General features: G+C 52.3%; 6 protein-coding genes across 6 annotated transcripts; 4 read left to right on the top strand and 2 right to left on the bottom strand.

The window, feature by feature from the left end:
• Positions 1 to 107: 107 nt before the first annotated feature.
• On the top strand, positions 108 to 1,435 carry BDW74DRAFT_168361 (uncharacterized protein; the record flags this gene model as incomplete). The annotated part of the gene is made up of 5 exons (XM_073726809.1): positions 108 to 376; positions 433 to 473; positions 527 to 569; positions 629 to 866; positions 920 to 1,435. 5 exons carry the CDS (start codon positions 108 to 110, stop codon positions 1,433 to 1,435), a joined length of 1,107 nt encoding a protein of 368 aa, XP_073583027.1.
• A 1,027-nt stretch (positions 1,436 to 2,462) lies between these two features.
• On the bottom strand, positions 2,463 to 4,865 carry BDW74DRAFT_185626 (uncharacterized protein; the record flags this gene model as incomplete). Its single annotated transcript, XM_073731071.1, has 3 exons — positions 4,333 to 4,865; positions 3,887 to 4,296; positions 2,463 to 3,843 (listed from the first exon to the last, which is right to left on the bottom strand). Exons 1-3 carry the CDS (start codon positions 4,834 to 4,836, stop codon positions 2,463 to 2,465), a joined length of 2,295 nt encoding a protein of 764 aa, XP_073583026.1. The 5' UTR covers positions 4,837 to 4,865.
• A 393-nt stretch (positions 4,866 to 5,258) lies between these two features.
• BDW74DRAFT_185624 (uncharacterized protein) lies at positions 5,259 to 11,459 on the top strand (the record flags this gene model as incomplete). The annotated part of the gene is made up of 15 exons (XM_073731070.1): positions 5,259 to 5,274; positions 5,814 to 6,432; positions 6,472 to 6,952; positions 7,008 to 7,701; positions 7,744 to 7,786; positions 7,861 to 8,121; positions 8,158 to 8,670; positions 8,701 to 8,766; positions 8,797 to 8,839; positions 8,870 to 9,181; positions 9,212 to 9,917; positions 9,960 to 10,466; positions 10,549 to 10,705; positions 10,769 to 10,901; positions 10,972 to 11,459. 15 exons carry the CDS (start codon positions 5,259 to 5,261, stop codon positions 11,416 to 11,418), a joined length of 4,998 nt encoding a protein of 1,665 aa, XP_073583025.1. The 3' UTR covers positions 11,419 to 11,459.
• Positions 11,460 to 13,560: 2,101 nt separating this feature from the next.
• Positions 13,561 to 16,943, top strand: BDW74DRAFT_185623 (pyridoxal phosphate-dependent decarboxylase family protein; the record flags this gene model as incomplete). The annotated part of the gene is made up of 8 exons (XM_073731069.1): positions 13,561 to 13,710; positions 13,775 to 14,156; positions 14,215 to 14,562; positions 14,620 to 15,178; positions 15,240 to 15,348; positions 15,397 to 15,951; positions 16,008 to 16,297; positions 16,373 to 16,943. 8 exons carry the CDS (start codon positions 13,561 to 13,563, stop codon positions 16,941 to 16,943), a joined length of 2,964 nt encoding a protein of 987 aa, XP_073583024.1.
• An 803-nt stretch (positions 16,944 to 17,746) lies between these two features.
• Positions 17,747 to 18,530, top strand: BDW74DRAFT_154582 (uncharacterized protein). Its single transcript, XM_073724704.1, has 6 exons — positions 17,747 to 17,882; positions 17,948 to 17,980; positions 18,050 to 18,081; positions 18,168 to 18,213; positions 18,361 to 18,457; positions 18,511 to 18,530. The coding sequence occupies exons 1-5, from the start codon at positions 17,784 to 17,786 to the stop codon at positions 18,421 to 18,423; spliced, it is 273 nt and encodes a 90-aa protein (XP_073583023.1). The 5' UTR covers positions 17,747 to 17,783; the 3' UTR covers positions 18,424 to 18,457; positions 18,511 to 18,530.
• Positions 18,531 to 18,865: 335 nt separating this feature from the next.
• BDW74DRAFT_178878 (uncharacterized protein) lies at positions 18,866 to 21,976 on the bottom strand (the record flags this gene model as incomplete). The annotated part of the gene is made up of 1 exon (XM_073729308.1): positions 18,866 to 21,976. One exon carries the CDS (start codon positions 21,974 to 21,976, stop codon positions 18,866 to 18,868), a length of 3,111 nt encoding a protein of 1,036 aa, XP_073583022.1.
• Between the last annotated feature and the right edge of the window lie 627 nt (positions 21,977 to 22,603).

Raw genomic sequence — 22,603 nt, 5'->3', positions numbered from 1 at the left:
TCTCTCCCCAACTTTTTTGATTTCTCCTGGTGGTTTTAAGCTGGGATCTCTTCTTCTCTTTGTTGAAGGCTGGACTGCATACTGAGCCATACTCAGACTCAATTGCAATGGCTTTCGACTGCTACTGCGCTATCTGCGGCGTCGGGTTCTCCGGCATGCGCATTGGGACGCCCTCGGATGCGACGGCTGAGCGACGACGGCAGTATGTTGAGAGTGTATCGCGGTCGCTGGACAGCGCGAAGGAACGGCCGCCGGTACCCCAGGATGGAGAGGAGTCTATTCAAAGCTATGACCCGCGGCTCGTCGATCAGGAGAACATTGCCTGGACATCTCAGGTACATTGTTTGGGAGTGCACGAGGTCAACGGGAAGAACAAGTATGCACTTCGTTTGGAAGAATGAACAAGCTTGATTCTAACGGGGTATTGTATAGATCGTTTATATCCGGCCCAGGATACTATGCGGATGCAGGACGTCTTCTCAACCGTGACATTTGAATCCAGCTAACAGATGGTAGGGCGAGCTAGCTGTGAAAATGGGACAACGCGCAAAGCGAACATACTTCAACTGGTGCAGTACTCCCTACCATGACTGAAAAGGCCCCCCCTCAATTAACGTGCTCTGTCCAGCTACGGCTTTGGAACGGACGAAGCCCCTGGCCCTGTAGTGCCATTCCACTGGTGCTGCTTTGAGATCCTCCTTCGCTCTCTGACGGGGACGACGAACCCCAAGAACATCGACCTCGATGTGCTTTACGATGTGATGATGGGCATGTGCAATGGCTCAGGATCCGCCTTGCGACTCGCCTACGGTGATGACGTTGCCCACGCTCAAGGTCAGTACTGGCGGTGTCTTCCCGGCGCAGAGGTATGTACACGTCAAGTCCCGCTATAGCCCATCTAGGTTAACCGAACATACAGTTCTCCGTCCGCCACCCCACAAACACACCGAACCTGGCAGAGTTTATGCAGACACAGCTGAAGACCAACTCATCCCTTCACACCGCATCGAAAGATCTCAACTTCGACGACCGATCACCCAAGAACCCGTTCGGCGCTCTTCCCGCCGAGCTTGTGTACCAGATCTGCTCTTTCCTCCCCGGGTCCTCCCTCAAGTCTCTTATCCAGGCGTCTCCTTTCATCCACCTTCTCACTAACGACGACTATTTCTGGCGGTGCTTCATCGAGTCCGATATGCCCTGGCTTCATGACTCGGCGGAGCAGACCGAGAGTTTGTCCCAGACTCTACGCAGAGCAGCCGCTGGCGTGGAACTAAATCACAAGCAAATGTATACCTGGCTCGATGCGGTCACCAAACCGAAGTACGGACTCGAGGACCCGACGCTCATGGGCATCGCGAATCGCAGGCGGATTTGGGGCGCTTGCGAGGAGCTCGCTAAAGGATACCGTGCTGTTGCCGTGTCGGCGGCTGCGTAGTCCTGTTTAAGGACCAAACCGAACCGATCTACCTCATCCCTCTAAGCTCTTACCTACCACGCGATTCTCTCTTAACCGACCCCGAACCACGGTCTGCTGCGTACGACTATCGTTTGATAGGACATTGTCACTCGCACATCGCGTCCTTCTCTCAGCCTCATCATACCAATACCCGAGCTCCATTTCCACAAACACGACACAATTTCCTTCCCTTTTTTTTTTTTTTATCTTTTTTCCTTTCGCTCAGCATAATCCTGATACAGCATACCCGGACGGCGTTCTATATATATTCCGACATTGAGAACGGCTCTCCGGTCAATCGGCGTTTTTTACTAGACTTTTCATATTCTATATTCTTTCTCGCAGTCGAAAATAAACCATCGCATTGCCCCGGAATCCCTAATGACCTAGGAATAGGGTTGCGAAAAGGACAGAAGTCATGGGACAGCACAGAGCAAGGCACATTCCCGCATCTGTCTTCCCACCTTTGCTGGAGCTTTGCATCGCATTACCTGCCTTCAGTTTGAGCAATAATTGCATCTTCTGTTGGTTTGCTCAATTTCTCCCCTCATCACATACCTCCTATAGACCATCTGCATACTACTTGTTTTCTTTTTTCTTTTTCTTTTTCGCCATGTATATTACCGCCGGACAAAGTCTACGGGCTAATAGCCTTTAGACTAGCGCTATCCCTGCGGGTATATATCTCGGTCTGTTGGCGCCCAGTAGTATCCTTTATCTCTCAGGGTACAGCTTGAAAGTAATATGTCACTCAAATATACGCTGCTAATACGTACATTCCCAGAGTTGGAGCAAACTGTTGATCCGAACCGTCACGCAAAGGGATGGTTGAGGCCATGCAGGTGGCGACTCCCCTTCTCACTGTCAATGCTCAGGAGCGCTAAACGATACGATCAATAATACAGAAGCAGCCATATCACTACTTATAGACTGGATACACTATTTGCTTGATCACGTACAGCCCAATGATTGTAGCTGCACCATTGCAGGAAGTGGTCAGTCAACCTCACCACGTCGTCCATCCCTTCTCCGCCAAACTCTGGTAAATGCCAATATCCTCCTGCCAGTCATCCCGAGAATACTGAAAAATCACATGTCCCAGCGACGGATCCGTATTAGGCCCGAACCCAAACCACCTTGCATCAAAGGGCTGTCCGAGCTCAAAGCCCGCCCCATAGCGGATGCGGCACATGCGCTGCGCACCACCCCTCCAAGTCCGATCGGCATGCACGAACAACATACCCTGAAAGACGGCGCCTCCCATAGGCCTGTACGCCTGCAGCATCCCCGGTAGCCGCGGTGTCGTCGGTGGGGGAGAGTTGGCATCGAGACGGATCTCTGCTTCACGCCGCATGTCGCGCGAGTTTCCGCGGGTCGCTTTCTCGGCCTGATAGTGCGCGATGCAGGCTTCGTCGCTGGCGCCCGGCTGGAAGAAGATGTCGAGGCGGTAGTGGTATTCCTCGAGGCCGTCGGCTGCGATGCGCGTGTGCATGGCTCTCAGGTCGTCTTCGAGGTCAGCAAGTTTGAGCAGTGGACTCTCGGGATGTGTGAAGTAGATGGTTATATTCACGAGCGGCGGGAGGGATGTGTTCTCCTCGCTTTGGAAGACCATGAACGAGGAACGCCCGGTGTGGTCGTTGAATGGGAGAACGTGTGTTTTGTTGCTCCGGCGTCTTGGTTGCTCTGGCTCGGGCTCCGGTGGCGGCGATGGCGTCTGCCTGCGGCCTGCGGCCTTGCGTTTTGCGCGGGAATGCAAATTGGTGTACCGCGCTATGCCGTCGAAGCGGAGCTTGTATGTTTCCTTCCACCGGCTGAGACACCGGGCGCCGAGGGGGTACGGGCAATGTTCTCGTCTGATTGTGGGTGAGCAGAGGCCTTCGAAACTGAATCGGATGGCTTTGCCGAGACAGGCTTCTCTGACGGGCTGGTACTTGGGTGGTATGGTACCGGGCGGGAGGTAACCTGATTTCGCGGAGTTATCGCTCGTTTGGAGGGTCTTGAGACGGGGGAATTGTGAGACTACCTCCTCGATTTGGGGTACTAGGTCGGGGATTGTCTTGGAGGCTGCCTTGGTTGCGATGACCAGGGTCTCGATATCGGCAGGAAGGGTGTCCTCCAAACGGAATGTGGCTGGCATGTTCTCATGGTAGCCGCCGAGGAGCATCTCGGTCATGATAAAAAGATGTCTAAGTTCTGTAAAGTCGGTTAACAGGCCAAAGTGGTCGTCTGGTCGGTGCTGACGCGGCCCCGGAGGAAAGGCGTGGTAAATATCCAAGTATTCTAAGCTCCCTTCAAATTTCTGGATGGCGGCCCAGACCTCGCTGTTAGATATCTGCCAAACGTTACGCTTCTTCCCAGTAGTCTTATCTTTAATTTTAGATTTTAGTCTTGTCATTGTCCCAGGAGAAGGAAAGGCTCTTCAAAGCCGACGGCAGAGTAAGCAGCGCGGTCACACCTTCCGCTCTACAAGCCGACATCCTCTTCGTAGCGATATGAAGGTGTTGAATACGACATGTGTATCCCCTCTCTTGAGCCTTGATATTATTCTGGAAGAGGCTTCCTAGGCCGTCCGGGTCCAGGTTGTAGAGACGCAGTGTATTAAGACGTTGTAGATATAAAGCGGGCCATATATCATGTAGCTGCAGGGAGGGTTCAGAGATATCGTCATCCTGCGGCTGGAGGCCCTTCTCAACGGAAGTAGGAACTTCACTAAGAACATGTAATTCCTTCAGACCCAAAAGCAAGGTTGATTCCGCGCCTGGGACGGCTTGTTGTTGACCGAGTGCTGCCTGAAGGACACCCCCCAAGAACGGGTCCGCCTCAGGGATATGCGCATATATCTTGGACACGCATGGTAAGCTGCACAGTGCAAGTACCATCAGTGGCCGTCGATCTCGACAGTCGTTGTCGTCAGCAAAGATCCTTTGAAAAATCTCAGATCCAACCTCTTCTGTCAGCCCTGCGAGCTGGATCGCCTTCTTAGCGATCTCCTGGTCATCGAGTGAAAGGCCCAGACTTTCGTCCTCATCTCGAAGCTCGTGATCATTCTTAAGATAGTACGTGGAGGAACCTCCCCAATTACCAATGTTCAACACCTGCACTCTAGCAGCAAGCTCGGGGTTGCTGGCCACCGTGCGAATGAATTTCCATAATCTACTATAGCTGTGCCGCGCACCGTTATAGGTCCAGCAAGAATACAGCCGGGAAACGAACGCCTGGTGCCACTTCCGATTAACAAGCAGCAGCCGGCTAAGGCCGCGGACGTAGATGTCATCCTTTTGCACCGTTTTGCCAACGCTAGGCGCGGTGTCAAAAGCGGAAGCGAAAATCTCGTCAAGCAATTCGGGGGGCAGGTCGGGCAGGTCGGCCAGAGCTGGCATCTTGGAATGAAAAGAGGGGAAGAGTCGACCTCGTGATGAATTGAAGAGAACTCAACCTTGGAACGATGGATAGAATGGATAAGGTAGGAGCTTCCAAGGAGGAGGGAGTCTGGGCCTGGGACAGTCCACCTTTAAATACAAAGTCCGCGGGTGCGATAATTTACCGCTAGCAAAGAGATTTGCAGGTTTGGCAATCCACTCCATATTTAAGCTGTCCATGGATTATCCATGTACGGTACTACCATAGGTACAACCGTACGAGAAATCTACTTTGCTACCCCGACGCAATAGGCCTCGTCCTTCCAGAACCCATTCACATAATCTTTTGAGACAGCGGGATTCCTGTTGACCGGTTAGTAGAGTGTGATAATTAACTGGATAGGAGCGGCATACCAGGAATACAATTGCTCTAGGGTGATGCCATGCTCCGCAGCAACAGTGGAGCAGTTCTCTTCCGAGTCTATGGGTGGATTAGCTTTGTACCAAGTAATCTTAAAAAGAGCGAATCCTCACGGGTGACCAGATGCCACTTGTTGCAGTTCTCCGGTATCCCAGATTGGGTTGGGCCGGGAGGGCCTGTGCTCGTTTTCGTCGTTGTCACGGTCGCGGTCGTTGTCACGGTCCCGGTCGTTGTGGCCGTGGTGGCCGTGGTGCTCACGGAGGCTGTATTACTCACGGATGTAGGTGGCGTGCTCGAGAACGGGATCCTGCAGGAGAGACCAGAGAGCCGAGCCAGCAGAGGACGGCTGACTATAGACCGGTGATAGATATCCGCGGATACTTAATGAGGCCGCGGCCGAGCCTTCCTAAGATTATTATGATTATCCAAGGCTTGCCGTGGGGACAGGCAGCTTATCACGACCTCTAGTCTTTCGTTCTTTTTCTCTGCTTTTCATTTTTATCGTCGTCTATGTTTTTATTTTGGTCCTACGACTCATCAATACGTTGAGTATCATATATCATGTTTATACATAAAGCGGACATCTTAAATGGCCTGCTCGCGGCTGCAGCTTTGGTCAATGGCGTTCCAGGCATTGCAAGACCACGCCCACATGACCGCCGCGATGTCGCTGGCAAAGGAGTCTGCGTTCGCATCTTACAAATTCTCCACAACGCCGAGGATTTCGAAGCCAAAATCCGGCCTCCGGAAGGTGTTTGCGATGCAAATGAAATCATTGAGCCTGCATCAAAGCCCACGGGCATTCGTATCAATATCGCGATAGCAGCAGACACTGAGGACGATCCGTATTCCTGCAACGAGAATAAGCCCTGCGAAAACGGGGCCTGCTGTGCCAAGTCCGGATACTGCGGTTTTGGCCCAAAGTACTGTGGCGAGAGTGGAAAGTCCCCGAACGATGTCTGTTGGAGTAACTGTGATGCACACGCCGAGTGTGGTGTCTACGCCGAGGCAAAAGGCGACGAGTGTCCGCTCAACGTCTGCTGCAGTCAGTATGGATTGTGCGGTACGACGGCCGAATTTTGCGATAAGGGCGAGGATCACGGTGACGATGACGATGAGCCGACGGGCTGTCAAAGCAATTGCGACCAGCCAGGCTCTGGAGCCTCCGGCAGCGAGGTTCGAGACCGCATTATTGGGTACTATGAAGTCTGAAACCACAAAAAAATGTGTATCAGTATGGACATTGACGATGTTCCTGTCGAGAGTCTAACCCATTTATACTATTCCTTCGAGTACATCGAACCAGATACGTTCAAGATTGTGCCCATGGACGACGGTTTCAATGGAGACTCCGACCCCCTGAAGGAGTACACGTTTGCAGCAGTTGCTGGCCTGAAGAAGAGGAACCCGGATCTTAAAGTCGTTATTGCATTTGGTGGCTGGACCTTTAATGATAACCACACTATGTGGCAGCCGGTGTTCAGCGACATGGTCTCCTCCTCGTTGAAGCGAGAGACATTTATTGGACAGCTCGACCTGTTTAAATCCCGTTACGGCTTTGACGGAGTCGACTTCAATTGGGAGCATCCAGGTGCTGGAGACCGAGGAGGACACAAAGACGACGGGGAGAACTTTACAAAACTTCTAAAGAGACTGGCCAGATTTTACGAAGGTACTGGCTTTGAGATCTCCTTTACCGCGCCGACCAGCTACTGGGTTAGTGACGCTCTAAATGTGCACATGCCAGGATTTTCTTGGCTGACCCTCACAGTATCTCCGTCATTTTGACCTAAAAGCAAGCTCCGATGCGGCGAACTATGTGAACTTAATGGCCTACGATCTCCACGACATATGGAACTCGAACAACCCCATTGGATCACAAGTCCTGGCGCACACAAACCTTACGGAAATCGACAAGGCGCTAGATCTGCTCTGGCGAAACGATGTTGATCCCTCCAAATTCAATATGGGTATAGGCTTTTATGGACGCTCGTACCAACTGGCCGACCCATCCTGCTCCCAGCCCGGATGCCTTTTCAAAGGTGGCGGCAGCGCTGGTCCATGTACTGGGCAATCCGAAATTCTATCCTATGCCGAAATCATGGATATCATGCATGAGAATAACCTTGACCCGGTCTATGACAAACTAAATGCCGTCAAGTACATCACGTTCAAACAGGATCAGTGGGTGTCCTTCGATGATCAGGAGACCATCCAGGCCAAAATTGAGTTTGCTAACAGCAAGGGGCTCGGGGGCTTGTTGATATGGGCAGTGGATCTCGACACTCCGCAGTTGAACGCCCTAGATGGCGTGATTTATCCTAAGAAGCTCGGTTTTCGTGGCCAGAAGGCCAAGGGTGCCGACAATTGGGAAGAGCTCTCTGAAGGCAAGTGCTATGCAAGCGAGTGTAGCGACAAACCAACGTGCAAGGAGGGATATATCAAGGCGAAAACGTTTTGGTGTGGTGACAATGACTGGCCCTGGAACAATCCCGGCGGAGAATAAGCCATATGCTGTCCGGTCTCGTCTGTTCCCGACGTTGATAAGTGGTGAGTGCTTCGAAACCTACCACGGACATTCAGAGTTCTTGGAAATATGTCGCTAACAAGCGGTTTGTATAAAGTACCTGGCACGGCGGCGACGATGGCGGAGAGCTCTGCAACGGCCAATGTCATGATGGCGAGGTCGCTGTTGTTTCCTCCAAATGGGGCGACCATGGAAGCTACTGCATCGACGGACGGAAGTTCTTCTGTTGCCCAAGCGAGGTTCAACAGCCGGATTGCCGGTGGACTGGGTGCGATGAACAATGTAAGGACAATGAAGACGAAATGACCTGGCGCGATAGTGTTTGCAAGGAGAGACTGTGCTGTAACAGTGCACAGAAGTGGAAGAACTGCGCCTGGCACGGCAAACCCGGCAGCTGTTTTGACAATCACTGCGACACAGGCTGGCAGGTGGCCATTACAAACTCATTCGATGGCGAGGGCGATGACTGTGGTATCACTGGCCGCAAGCGCACGTTCTGTTGCGATCTCCCCAATGATGTCTCCCCGTTCCTCCCGGTTCCATTGGAATATCTCTTTCCAGATGCACCAGATGAGGATGAAGTCAACTCAGACTTTGTGCTCAAGGTTGACCCTACTTGGGGTGGAGCTGAGCCAGAAGAGTTTATGCTTCTTGAAGAAGAGCCGGACGAAGCACCCTTTGGATTTGTTGTGATGACCAGCCCCGCCGAGATCCAGCAGTCGCTCGACAAACGAGATGGCTCGCACTGGAAGGTGTTTGACTGTCTCGATAGCACTACGATTGGCGAGCACAAGGTGCGGATGGTATGTGCAGATACATCAGAAGTGTCCGACTGCGGAAACATTCACTTGGGCCATGGTGCCCCGGGGACAATTATTCAGATGCCCAAGGGATGCGGCCCTGGCAAGTATGCTGTGGTCAAAGACCTCGCCCCCAGCGTCAACCAGACACTCCCTGGTCACTTGGCACGCCGTGGCCTCCTCGACACTGTTTACGACCTGACGTTCGATTATGATTTCAAACGCGTTCCCAGGGACCTGGGCGAAACTAACCTGCGCATCGACTACAGCAATGATGTGTATTACTGGGACAACATTGTTGACAAGGCAGCAGACACCAAGAAACACCGCAAGCGAAGCTTGCACGAGGCCGATGGAAATCACCGTCGGTGGCTGGAGGAAGAATGGCGCGACGACGCACACTTCGACGGCGTATCAAGCGAGGAGCTTCACAAGCGCTGGTTTGGTAGTGGCATTATCGACTGGTTGAGAAACATTATTGGCACAGTGGAAAAGACCATAGAGTTTGGCCACCACTTTACGGAGGACTATGTCTTGAAGATAGTCGATCAGCAGCTCTCCTGCCCCAGTATAGAGGCCTACCTCGACGTCCATGCAGAAACCCACGTCGAAGCACATGTGAGCTACGGATTCACGGTGATTGCAAAGTTGGACCACCGTCCCATCGACCTGAGCGATTCCTTCTTATATTTCCGCACCAAAGGAGAGGTCACTGCGACCTTCGTGATTGATGCTGCTGCAACATATCATTTTGATACTGAAAATATACGCCTATTCTCAGCGGATAAGTTAGGTGCTGCCTTTACCGTCCCAGGTATCGTCACTGTCGGCCCTAACTTTGAAGTCCATGGTCAGATCGAGGGCGCAGCAACCTTGGGTGTGAACTTTGAAAGCAGAGTCAAGCTTGCGGGATGGGATATTGAGCAGACCTACCCCATCTCGGATACTAACCAGAACGACTACACCCCTCAGCTCGAGAAATCACCTAACAAGAACGGATTTGAGACTCGCCAGGTACCAGAGGTCGAATGGTCCGTCGGCATTAGTGGTTACGTGACCGTTCATATCAAGCCCACGATTACCTTCGGCGTTGTATGGGATGATCTGTTCTTCGACATTGATGATTGTGCTGTCAAACTGACGGCAGACGGTCACATCACTTTCCATGCGTCGGCAGGGATAGGGAGCGCGGGAACCAGCGTGTGCTATGGAATTGACGCAGGCGCGGACTTATATGTTACCCTCGACGCACCCAAGGCTGTGGACTGGGCACTCCCCAAGACCCAATATTATCTTCTCCCCAGCAACGATATCGAGCTGTATTCAAAGTGTTGGTCGCTCGACTCCAAGCGCAGTCTGGTTCCCGAGCTCGGCTCTCCGGTCAACTCTCTATAAGCCGACGCTAGCCTTTCGCACCGCCGGAACTACCTGGACGTCGGTGCCAATGAAACCGCGCGCGGGAAACGTCTTTTAGGAAACCGTGCGCAGGTTTGGGGGCCACTGCTCCCTGATATCCCGATTGGGTGCCCCAACGACGAATTGGAGGAAGTTGGTGCCTGTCCCTCATGCACCAACGGGGACTATGAAACAGATGGTCTGAAAAAGCGCGACGGCGCGGTCTGCGCATTCTATCCCGGCGGAGAGAATGAGGAGGTTTGCCTGCCAAACAACGACACAACCACCGGCGGACTGGAGAAACGTTCTATTTCGGCGAAGACAATACAGTGGGAATACAAGGGGGAAAGTAAACCTATCAATGCTGTCAAATACCCTACATGCAGTACGGCCATGAAGAAAGATGATATAGAGAAGTGGTACGGATACGATGCTAGAAAGTGCAGTCCCCGTGTCAGGCTGCTCAGCGACGAGAACGAATACGTCCTGACTGTTGATCCATACGTCAGTAAGTACCCATCCCTTCCGAAATGCACGCTGGCGCTACCGGTGTACCTTAAGGCCTCATCGGTTAACTCGAGGCAATACAGCCGAACACGTATATGAAGCTCAAACAATCAAATACTTCTTGGAATGGCTCATTGATGCTCCACTGCCGGCTGGCTACACGACAGGCAGCAGGGACTGGGTCTCTGAGGTTCTTGTCGGGAAGGCACCAAATACCAGGGCGCCTTTCAAACCTGATGCGTGGGACAAGCTCGATGAACCGGCCAACAACCTCTAGGAACGTCTTTTCCAGAATATCGGAAGCATGACCAAGCTAAAAGGGCTCGTCATAGCCGAGAAATACATGAACGACCGAAAGAACCAGTTCTTCCAGCACAATCATCTAACTAAAGTAAATATGCTTAACGAGCAGGACACGCGCAATATGGACCGCAATGTAAGTCTCGGTGATTCAGTCACAGGTTGGCACGGAGATAACGGCACTAACTTAACCACCAAATCTTCAGACAGCAGGTGTTTTCTGGTACATGAAGATCCCCGCTGTTTGGGCGATATTTGTCGACGCCTCGCAGGGCATTGCCACCGCGCTCAGAGAGTTCGATATAGTCTACGATTGGGGTGCCGAACAAGACGCCGTCCGCCTTCCTCCGGATACAGAGGATGCTACCATTGGGAATCGCGGCCTCCGCGAGCTTTACTGCTACTGGATCGACGTTTACCTTAGAGACATCGAAACCTCGGGTGAGACGTGGAGAGCTGCAGCCAGAACCAAGTATCTGGCGGAGTATGGAAACACTGGCTGGATCCAGCAGTTTGAAAACGGATACATGCGTGCCGGTAGCCTCAAGTTCCCAGCCACGGGGGGTACCCGCCATGGCCCGACGGGAACGTGGAGGCATAGCAACTATAGGAACCTGTGGACTGCACCTGGGGATGGATCTGGGCCGTTTTAGATTATCTTCCGTAAAGACGCTGGTTCTAGAGTATATCTTCCCTATATAGCAGTATATAATCTTCCAATAAACAGACTTCCATTGTACGCGAACTGGGTCACAACTATGGGTAGTATCAAAACTGTTGTGGCTACAATGCACCTCGGCATGTGACATTCTGTTCCTCCTACCTCTGAATACAGCCATAATCTTCATGTTTACACCACTGTTGCACTTCATGCTACCTTTGTTAGAAGCTCACTTGGTTCGGGATTAGCAAGACGTCCAATGCAGTCTGTTGCCACAAACACTCTGGTATGGAAATATAGCCGGCAATGGATGGCATTGCCCTTCCTGAGAATCAAGTCGCTCCTATATTAAGGTCCGTAACACGCTCGCGCTGCTATTCACTTTGGCAGACAAGGCTTACGGGATGAGCGAGGGGCATCCCGCAAGCAATGGGCAAATCTCGGGTATTCTGAGTGAAACCTTGGACACGGAGTTGGGCTGCTTTAGAACCTGACTTGACGTAAGTCCTTCAGCTCTCTGGTCCTCATACGCGGACACGAGTGCAGGGCCGGGATGAAGAGCCAGTGCAGTCTTGTATGCCGTAGCTATCTAGGCCGGGGCATTGAAAAGTGTTTCCAAATCCAGTACTCAGTTAATGAGGTTAGAATTAGTGCGACAGGTCTCTACGGAGTACAACCGAAGTATTGGACGAAGTAGAATTTATGCAATTTTGATATACCGGGTTTCCTCCGATGAGTGTTTGCCCGGTCTAGTTCGTAGAAAAGGGGGCACAGGGGTGGCGATCGCATAAGCCTAATCATAACGGCAAGTAGTCCATACTCCGGAATAGGGATCAAGATGACGGTGTCAATCTTCAGTGTATTGGCTAACAGAAGACGGTGTGGTCGGCGTGCAACCACATATGCAGATAATAAAACTGGTATAAATTCGAACTTCCAGCATCTTAGTACCCGATTGCTGGAAGAAACGGATCTTGCTGGCCTGGAACTCAGCTCATGACGTCTATGATTGCATCAGCTGCTTGTGCTATAACTGGAGCAACGTATCAATGTCCGTCCCCATTGCTCGAAAAGCAATGTCTTCTGCATACCGAACGTCAAGCAGCATAAGTGCAGGCTGCATGCCGAGAGATCGTCAGTGGAGTCAGCTCCAACCATTCAAGATCAGCCTGCAAAAAGAAAGTATGCTTATCGACGTGTTCGCGGTTCATGGCTCGGATCGTCGGGTGCTGGAGCCGTCAGCGAACCACAGATTGGCAAACTACTGACCCCTGCTGTACCCCGCAAGGTAGCCTGGGTTTTGGGGTTGTTTGCCTCAAGCTGAACAGACGTGGTACCTGGGATAGGTAGATACATCAACCACAATTACGTCAAGTGTTGATGGTTCTTCCTCTCAGCCAGCCATCTCGCGTGGTAGCTGGGCGCTTGTAGTCCCTGAAAAGTCACCTAGATAGCTTCCAGTCTATTGAAAGTGAAACGAAAGTAGGTAGAGACAGGCTCTATGTTTGAGACATGTGTATCAAGCAGGCCTGTAGGGTGGTCACTTAGCGTATCTTCACTACAAAAGAGCATAGTCAGCAACGTCCTAAGTCTCGTACATGGTCAATGAGCCATGGCTCCCAAGCAACACGGCATGCTTCAGCTTGGCCTGTAATTGCGTTTGGGCCCGTCGCGTAGACACGACGTGTGGTGGTTTTTGCGTCCGACTGAGGACTGGCCTAAGGTTAGATCAGTACCCAACCCTACGAACTAATCTACATTAAGTGCTGAATTGACTTGACTGATTTCTATTCTGCCTGTCACCGAGCTAAGATAGCCTGCAAAGTAAATGAGAAATCCGTGGCAGTCGGTGCCGGAACCCGGCGGAAACGAGAGGCGTGGTCCATCCATGCCACCAGTCTGCACGCCATGAATCATCACTCCGAGCACCATCAAATCACAAACAATGATACTGGGAACTTGCATCCCTATGACATATGGCCGGTGAGTCCCTTCTCCTCGGGGACCTTCACCATTCTCGACATATATAGCCGGGACTCCCCGATAACCCCCACATATCTATATGCACTGGGTCAAGAGACTTTCCATTCTATAAACATTCCAAGTTGTACCAGAAGATTCAAAGTCAGCCAACATGGCAGCCCGCGGGGATGTGACCCACCAAGCCATAAGCTCGTACTTCATTGGCCCCGAAGCCGAGAACCTGGATGAGTTCAAGACCAACATTGCAGTCATTCTCAATGAGCTCGAGAAGGCGAGGAAGGCGTACTACCCTCAACCTCCTGTCAGACACCTAGCATTGACACACCCAGCCATTACCTCCCTGGACCCCAATTAACAGTGTGCAGGACAAAAAATTCATCCCCCCCGAAGTAAAATCCTCCGCCGAATTCCAACGCCTAACCACAAAATTCCGAACCGTAATCGGTCGCGCCGCAAAACTGCTGGGCGAGAAATCCGTTCCCTTCTGGAGTCCGCGGTACCAGGCGCACATGTGCACGGATCTGAGCATGGTCTCGCTGCTGGGGTACTTTATGACGATGCTGTATAACCCCAACAATGTGGCGATTGAAGCGAGTCCGTTTAGCACGGCTGCTGAGATACTCGTTGGCGAACAGCTGTGTGACCTTCTGGGCTATAATAATCAGAAGGGGGTGCCGGATTTGCCGACGGGGTGGGGGCACGTTACGTGTGGTGGGACGGTTGCGAATTTGGAGAGTGTTTGGGTTGGTGAGTCCACCTCAATTCGTTCGGAGGAAGGCTAGGTTGGTTAATGATAGGTATGCAGCGCGAAACTTGAAGTTCTACCCGCTGTCGCTTCATCAAGCGATCAAGCGCGGTCAGCTGCAGTTTGCTAGGAAGGACTTCGTGGTTAAAACGTGCACCGGGACGGAGAAGAACTTTGCTGATCTTACCACCTGGGAGCTGTTAAACTTACGCCCTGAGACGGTCCTTGACTTGCCCAAGTTGCTGCATGATCAGTATGGAGTGTCTCCAACGTACATCGAAGAGGCTATCGATAAGTACAACATCCAGACAGCTGGCAAGGCCAAGCTTGAGGAGGCATATGGTATCAGAAAGCCTGCGAGGTATTTACTCACTAATACTCGGCACTATTCGTGGCCTAAGGGCGGTGGTGAGTAGCCTGCTTTTATACTTATAAGGGTAGGCGAACTGACAGGCAGGGGTATAGCCATCACCGGCATCGGCTCCGAGAACATGGTCGGAGTCCGCGTCGACGCCGAAGCACGCGTTGACCTGGTCGATCTCGTCTCCAAACTCGAGCAATGTCTCCGCGACGAGATCGCCGTGTACGCCGTCGTCGCAGTCATTGGGTCAACCGAGGAAGGCGCCGTCGACCGACTCAGCGAGATCCTGCGGATCCGGAAGCGCTTCCAAAGGCGTGGCCTCTCCTTCCTTGTTCATGCAGATGCTGCCTGGGGCGGGTATTTTGCCTCCATGCTCCCTCGCAACCTCAAGAAACAGGATGATCTGTTCAAGGCAGTCGGACAGACGAGCGATCAGGGCTTTGTTCCTGATTTAGGGCTCAAGGTTGAGACGCAGGAAGATTTGCTGGCTATGAAGTTTGCGGACTCGATTACGATTGACCCGCATAAGGCGGGTTATATTCCGTACCCTGCTGGTGCGCTTGTTTATCGGGATGAACGAATGCGTTCTCTTGTGACGTGGACGAGTCCGTATATTGGTAGAGGCTCGCTGACGGCTATCGGGATTTATGGAGTTGAGGGGAGGTGAGTCGATCTCTAGCCACATCCCGGACTTGGACAAATGGATGCTAATCGAGTCATGTAGTAAACCGGGTGCAGCAGCCATGGCCACATGGCTGGCCAACGAGTGCATCGGGCTGGATCAGAATGGATACGGATCGCTTCTAAGTGAAGCCACTTTCACCTGTGTTCGAGTCAGTCCTTCTATTACGTCCACCCTGCGTATACTAACTCGTGTCTAGCTGGCCGCACACTGGGCCGCAATGACCACCAGAGAGGACTCCTTCATCTGCGTAGCCCTAAACCGACTGCCCTCGGAAGTAAACGGGGGCGACGTCGAGGGCGAAAAGAAGTTCATTCGAGAGCATATTTTGCCCAAGACAAACCAAGAGATTGTTGCAAATGACTCGTCCCTGCACACCATGAATCTTCTGCGCGCCCTCGGCTCCGACTTGAACATCAATGCCTTCGCCCTTAACTGGCGATACGCGGACGGACGCCTGAACGATGACATTGAAGAAGCAAATTACCTGATGCTGCGCGTCGTCCAGGAACTATCCATCAGCTCACCAAATGACGAGCCGAACAAGAAAGACTTCTTCTTGACGTCCACCGAGTTCAAGCATGAAGAGTACGGAACCTGCGCGGAGCTCTTCATGGACCGCCTGGGGATTACTAGGTCCAAGCAGAACCTCATGGTCTTGCGAAATGTCGTTATGAGTGCATTCCCGACAGAGCACGAATTGATAGATGACTTGATTAAGCGTTTTAGGGCTGTGGTTGAGGATGCTGTTCAGGTACGCAGGGGCCCTTCCAACCTAACCACTACTGGTCATGCTTAATATACATCCAGGTATGCCGCGACCGCAACGCCATCAAACCCGACATCCACCGCTTCTACCTCCAAGGCACTAGCGACATCTTCCTTATCTACCGGCCGCGCTTCCAGGAAGCTCGTTTCAGGCGCCAGCTTATCCTCATGGGTAGCCTCAGCCAAACTGGGTTTGATGCCTACATCAAGGCCAAAGCCAGGGGTGTCGTCTTCCTGAATACTTGCAATAAGACTTGTCTTGAGACTCTCCTGAACGAAGTCAGCAACCACGGAGAGGCAACATTCCAGGGTGACCTCGTTGACGGCGACGGGTGAGCTATCCATCCATCCTCACCCTTCTTACGATCGTCCTTTGATCGCTGTGGTACGGTACTGACGAAGCCCAGGAACAAAATCTCCCGCGTCGAAACGACAATCAACAAAGTCACCAAGAACCGCTCCCTCTCCTCTCGGACCCGCGAGACAGCTTACCCAGCAACCTACATGCCCTTCTACCTTTACGGATCCGGCACCCAGCACCATATCTCCCACGTCCTCCTCAAATCACCGAACATTGAACTTGGCGCCGCAAATATCCAGTTGAATCTCGACTACCCGCTCGACGAAGACGAGCTTGCCCGTGGCGCAATCTTAGCACTCACAAACACCCCCGAAGCACCTATGCAGCCGTTCCCGACAGAATGTAGCGAGAGTGACTTCTTCTTTCGGCCCGGTCAGAAATTCAATGTGCGTATTTGGAGGGATCTCAAGAGGGCTGAAGAGAGCGGGCCGAATCTGCTGCCTGCTAATCTGGAGGAGTTTGGGCCGGAGCTTGCGGCTGGGGAGTTACTCGTTCGTGGTGAGGTGCTTGTTGATGCAGAGAGTGTTAATAAGGATCCGTTTGAGAGCGCGGAGAATGAAAGTGAGCAGTGGAGAGAGCTGTTTCGGAGTTTGGAGGGGGTTACAATTGGGCAGTAAGGGGGTTGCCATACTAGGTGGTTTGGGCGGCTGAATTGAGAGTCGACCGCATACTATAATCAATACTAGTACATTGGAGACTTGATGCTTGAGTATGGCACCTTTTTTCAATTTGGTTTATAGAGCTGATTTCAGACCACGGATAATTCCTGAACCTTGTCGGGCAGAAATTTCACTGGTGAAGATAACCAGGCAATGTAGGTGCAATACAAGGCTCGGATTGCCTTGGAAGACTTGGTCTAATTAAGGATTGAATGTACTGGGCTGGTCTAACTCCAGTACTTCAGGTCTTTATGACATTCGTTTTACCTAGTGGACAAACTCCCATATCATACCCTGCCATTCCGCCGCTTGTGCCATAATAGAACATCTTAACACATGCACCTTATTATTTGACCGACCTCTGGACATCCTACGCTCTAGTGTGTAACTAGTAGGTGTATGTAATCTCGATGATGCGACTAAGTAAATTCGTAAGCCGTACGAAGGTCATTGGCGCGCACTGAAGCCAAACCAGAGCACCTGCGAACCACCCTTGAACAGCGCTCTCGAGCACCTGTCTTGGCAAAGTGTGCAAAAAAGAAGCCGTGACCGTCTTTAGGCACCTCGATACATCGGGCTTGATTCTATGGCTAGGCATGGTACCTCATGATGTCAATTGGTACCTACACCAAACCCTAATTCCACCCACGTCATGATGCGATCCGACCGTACCTCCTAGCCAGGCATGTGAACATCGACCCGACTGCAATAAAAGCGAAGCTACAGTCTTCTGCCACTGAAAAACACATAAACAACCGCCTGTTTAGATCTCGCTCTCTTTCTCGGAATTTTCCCATTATGCGCATTTCCAGTCTCCTCGGCGTAATCACGGCCACTGCCTACGCCGCACCAATCAATATCCTCATCGCTTTCGAAGAAGCTACGCAAGAACGTCGTGTATGTAGCCTCCACCGCATGAAAATAGTCCGTTCAGGAACGTTAGGCTAACATCGTCGTCGCAGCCTCTGTCACCGTCTACCCACCAGACCTGCGTGGTACGTGCTACCCTACTAGCCCCGACTTCTCTCCAAGCTATCATTAATCCATTTGCTTCTCGCCGGTAGTTTATGCCTCCAGGCCAAGAATGCCCAAGCGGGTAAGTCGAGTCTGGTGCCTCGTGTTATGACTCCATGGCATTTGCAAATTGCAAAGCGCGCTGATATACAGATTCCCGTAATATAGGTTGGGATACTGCTGGACTGCGAAGAACGGGAGCAAATTCTGCTGCGTACGTTCCCATTTTGCTTCTATGGTATCCTATCAAGCCTTGTTCAGGCCTGTTCCGTAAAGTCTTGCGGCGGGCAGTTAGCGCTGCATTATATATCTACGTTTCATGCCTATAGTCCTAAGAATTGACGGTATTTTCTTCTTATAGGACCAGTGCCCTAACCACGGGAGTTTTTATTCTACCATGGGGAACGGGAAGTTACAGCTTTGAGGGACGAAACGTGAGGGTGGTATGGGGTTCCAAGGTTGGGCACGACTGACGCTGCGGCGACCGTTCTCTCGCTGATACTGTACTTAGGGCCCAGGGGCATAGGGTAGATGGTAACTAGGATGGTCAACACGGTTGAGAAACACTAGTTAAATAGAAATAACTTGCTAAGTTAGTATACATACTTGCTTACCATAAATATCCTTCTCGATCTAACGAAATTTTTTTATTTTTCGTAATGCATTCCCCACACGATGTCTTGTGTGTTTACAACCCTAGTGCTACTGGATATGTTCATCTTCAGGTAACTGGACGAAGCTACCCTATTTGGATTAGGAATCAGAAGCCAAGTTCCATTTTTGATCAACTGCGACAATCTAACACAACCCTTCCTTCGCCGCACCGGTAACACCTTACAAATAGTGTGTTTGGGCTCGCTGGGATCCTACGGCGGTGCCGTCTGGCCTGCCGACGATCCTCCAATCCAGTACGGGATATACGACTCGATTAACTGATCGGGGGATGGGATCGCTAGAATACCCGGAGCGTCGGAGAGGGCTTCTCGAAGGCTCGATGTCGAGAATTCCGGCACGGCCTGCTGCATCTGCCACCGGGAGAGGCCGTCTTTGACTGGTTCTTCGAGCATGGGCATGAGCGATGTTAGGGCATTGTCAGGACCTTGCGATATCGAGTCGAGCCACTCGCGATAATCAACCTTTCGTAGAGGTTTATCGCCCAGGCGCTGGGTGATGGACTGGAAAAGAGTTGGCAAGTCTGGTACACGTTCGTGGGGGTGGACGATATTGTAGGCACGCCCTGGGCTGGCTGGGTTGGCAGAGATATGGAGGATTGAGGATGCGGCAAAGTCAATCGGGATGAAGTCCTCCAGGCGGCCTGTAACTGACGGATAGATTCCACGCTGGAGGCAAGTCTGCACTAGACGGGTGAGGAAGTCGTCCGAGTTCATCGGCCCCTTGCCGCTGCTGTGACCGAGAACGGCTCCGAGTCTGTAGATGACGATCGGTAGCCCGGCATCGATTGCGTTCCAGATGATCGTCTCGGCTGCAAACTTGCTCTGCGCGTACCCGGTGTCGTACTCCAACGCCTGAATGTGATCTTGAGGTCGAGTCTTCTCCGATAAGTATCTGATGCCATTCACCAGTCCAGTCGGGCCGTACGCATTGACGCTGGATGTGTAGTGGAGGTACTTGGACCGATGTGCTTGAGAGAAACGGATTATATTCAATGTCCCGACCACGTTGGCCGGCCGGTGCGTGGAATAGGGCTCGATGTAGTTGACACGGGCGGCAAGATGGAAGACCACACTGGCCCATCCTGCATAGAGTCGATAACTCTCCTCATCCAACCCAAAGTCTTCCTGGACAAGGTCGCCAGCGGCGGGGATGATTTTCGCCTCGCCATCAAGAGGTAGGGTGAGGTGATACCGACGGAGGGCTTCTCGGATGCGCAATAGCGCATGGTCGCGGTCCTTTGCACGCACCAGACATGCCACTGCTTTGACCTTGGGATGTTTGACCAACTCGACCAGAAGAGAGGCGCCGACAAAGCCTGTGGCACCCGTGAGGAAAGCGCGGCCTTCAGAGCCTGCCTGCCAGTCCACGGTCGCACCTGCTGCCTCGAAGTCCTTGCCGAGTTCCATGTCCTCAATCCACTGCGGCTTCTTCACCGTCCCATTCGCCAAACTTCCATCTGTACCATGGTGTAGCTTGCGAACCGCTTCTGACATTCGTTCCAGCGTCGGATTCTCGAACAAGTCCGCAACCCTGAGCGAGACACCCATCAACTCATGGATACCATTAACCAGATGCACCGCATGCAGCGATGTTCCCCCAAGGGTGAAAAAGTTGTCCTCGCCGGAGAGACTGTCCGGAGAACATCCCAGCACTCTTGCCCATACGTGCCTCAACTCGCCCTCCCCATCGAGATGCTGCTGCCCCAGGGGACTCTGCCTACTGGACTCGAATGACATCTCAAACTCGCGAGCAAGTGCTTTCCGATTCATCTTGCCACTCCCTGTCAGTGGTATCTGGGGAACTATATTCAGTCGGGGCACCATCATGTGTGGACTGCAGTCTCGGTACGCAAGCAATATGGACTTCTCATCAGTCTCGTCCGTCATGGGGACCACGTACGCTGCCAGCAGCGACGACCCTGCTCCTTCTCCGGCCCACCGCTCCGACACTCGTAGTGCCACGGCCAACGAAACCAATCCCGTCTCCAGAAGACAACGTTCCACTGCCTCGAGCTCAACTCTCTGTCCGCCAATCTTGACCTCGTTGTCCCTTCGTCCCAGATACTCCAACTGGCCGAAACTGTTCCTTCGAACCAGGTCTCCCGTCCTATATACAATCCCGCCTTCGCCAACTAAATGAGGCGCATTGATAAAGACCATTTTCGTCTTCTCAGGGTTACTCAGATAACCAGCAGCAACGCCCAAGCCTCCAACTACAAGCTCGCCAACCTCCCCGTCGGGAACCTCCTGCACATCTTCATCCACCACGAAGGCATCATACCCACTGAGTGGCCGTCCAATTGGTATGACTTCCCGGTCAAGGTCAGCTTTGGAAACGAGGTGGTATGTTGATAGAACAGAAAGCTCCGTCGGGCCGTATGCATTGTACAATCTTGCCGGCGGGCCGTGGTCGAAGATCCTCCTGATCGTGTGCATATTGATTGCTTCGCCGCCTGTGAGAAGAGTGTCGACTGTGGCATAGGCATCTGGACAACCATGCGTGATTATCCCCAGGAGCGACGTCGTCTGCCACATGACATCTATCTTGTCTTCGCGGAGTTTCCGATGCATAGTCGGCGGGTCTATGATCTCGTCTCGCTCGAAAACAACGATTGTGCCACCGTGAAGAAGCCCCGACCAGATTTCCCACATTGACACATCAAACCCCGTGTTACAGACATGACCAAGGCGTTGGCCTCGTTTGAGCGGTGCAAATTCATTAAATATCAAGTTGATCAGCCCCGGCGCCCGAACTTGGACCGCTTTAGGCTTTCCGGTTGAGCCAGACGTGTAGAAAATGTGAGAAACAGGGCTTCCATGATGACTGTTTGTGCCGACTCTATTCTGACCGTGCTCGATGTAGGTTCCGTTCTCGACTCGCTCTGACTGTCGGATGCGGCTGTCGACAACCCTGCGTGGGATATTGGCGGGCAGAGACCGTTTCTGGTTCTTTCGATCTGTCAGCAGCAGGCATGCCCCTTCAAGATAGGAAATTAGCTCTCCTAGACGGTCGTCAGGTAACTCGACGTCGAGCGGAACGCAGATTGCACCGGCAAGCACCACCGCAGCCTGGCATACAATATGGTCCAGCCCCCGGGAAGCGACGATTGGGACCGGTGTAGGTTGGCCGTTGGTCTGCTCTTGAATGTCCTGCGCGAGTGCCAATGCTTCGGCATGCAACTCGTCGAATGTCACCCTATGGCTCCCCTGTTCAACAGCTACCTGCTCGCTGAATACGTTGAGCTTGTGCTCAAGGAGCACAGCAAGCCCGACCTCTGTCAACGATGCCGAGTTGGAGCCCATAATAGCAATTGTACGGCAAATCCAGGTTCAGTACTTGCAAATGTATTGACAACGTTGTGAGAGGTGCGAGGCCTGTATAGTGCCGCGGACGGCTTCATGGCTACCTAGGTACCTTCGACCATCACCCAGGTAACATCATTGTGTCTGGTCAATCCCGTTGCTTTTGGTGATATGAATGGAATCGTGCGATGTCGGCGGGACCGAGCGATACATCACATTGACATCCCGGCCGCTGACAGCATGCACTGTACCCAGGGTCAAGCCATGGGCCCGGGTTACTCCTGTGAACTTCGCATCTCGCGTCGAGTTCTCAATCCGCCCAAACGAATCACAGTGGTTCCCTCATGTCCTATTGGGGCCTCCACTATTCGGCGACTGACAATATATGCCACATATTGCATGATCGAGCGGGGTACATGTGCGCTGCGAAACAGTGCCTTTGTTGCTTGTCTATACCCTTGGGTCTCAAAGTCGATCACTCAATGCAAGTGAGACGATTGTTGCTAATAGCGCCTGTCTCAGTTCATCTATTGGCTCTCATTCAGCTTGGACTATGAGACGACATCAAGTGGAGTGGATGCTCTTGCCAGCCTGGCGCTCCAATTGCAGGCGCCTAGAGTGACCGAC

The sequence above is a fragment of the Aspergillus multicolor genome, assembly GCF_047715735.1.
Source record: "Aspergillus multicolor strain CBS 133.54 unplaced genomic scaffold BDW74scaffold_15, whole genome shotgun sequence".
Taxonomy (NCBI): Eukaryota; Fungi; Ascomycota; class Eurotiomycetes; order Eurotiales; family Aspergillaceae; genus Aspergillus; species Aspergillus multicolor.
This window is presented reverse-complemented; position numbering and strand designations above follow the sequence as displayed.

Excerpts from the sequence above, each read along its gene's own strand:
- BDW74DRAFT_154582 (XM_073724704.1), top strand. The coding sequence starts at position 17,784 with ATGCGCATTTCCAGTCTCCTCGGCGTAATCACGGCCACTGCCTACGCC. Across the intron at positions 17,883-17,947 it reads AAGCTACGCAAGAACGTCGT|CCTCTGTCACCGTCTACCCA; the intron begins GTATGTAGCCTC and ends TCGTCGTCGCAG. Across the intron at positions 18,082-18,167 it reads GGCCAAGAATGCCCAAGCGG|GTTGGGATACTGCTGGACTG; the intron begins GTAAGTCGAGTC and ends CCCGTAATATAG.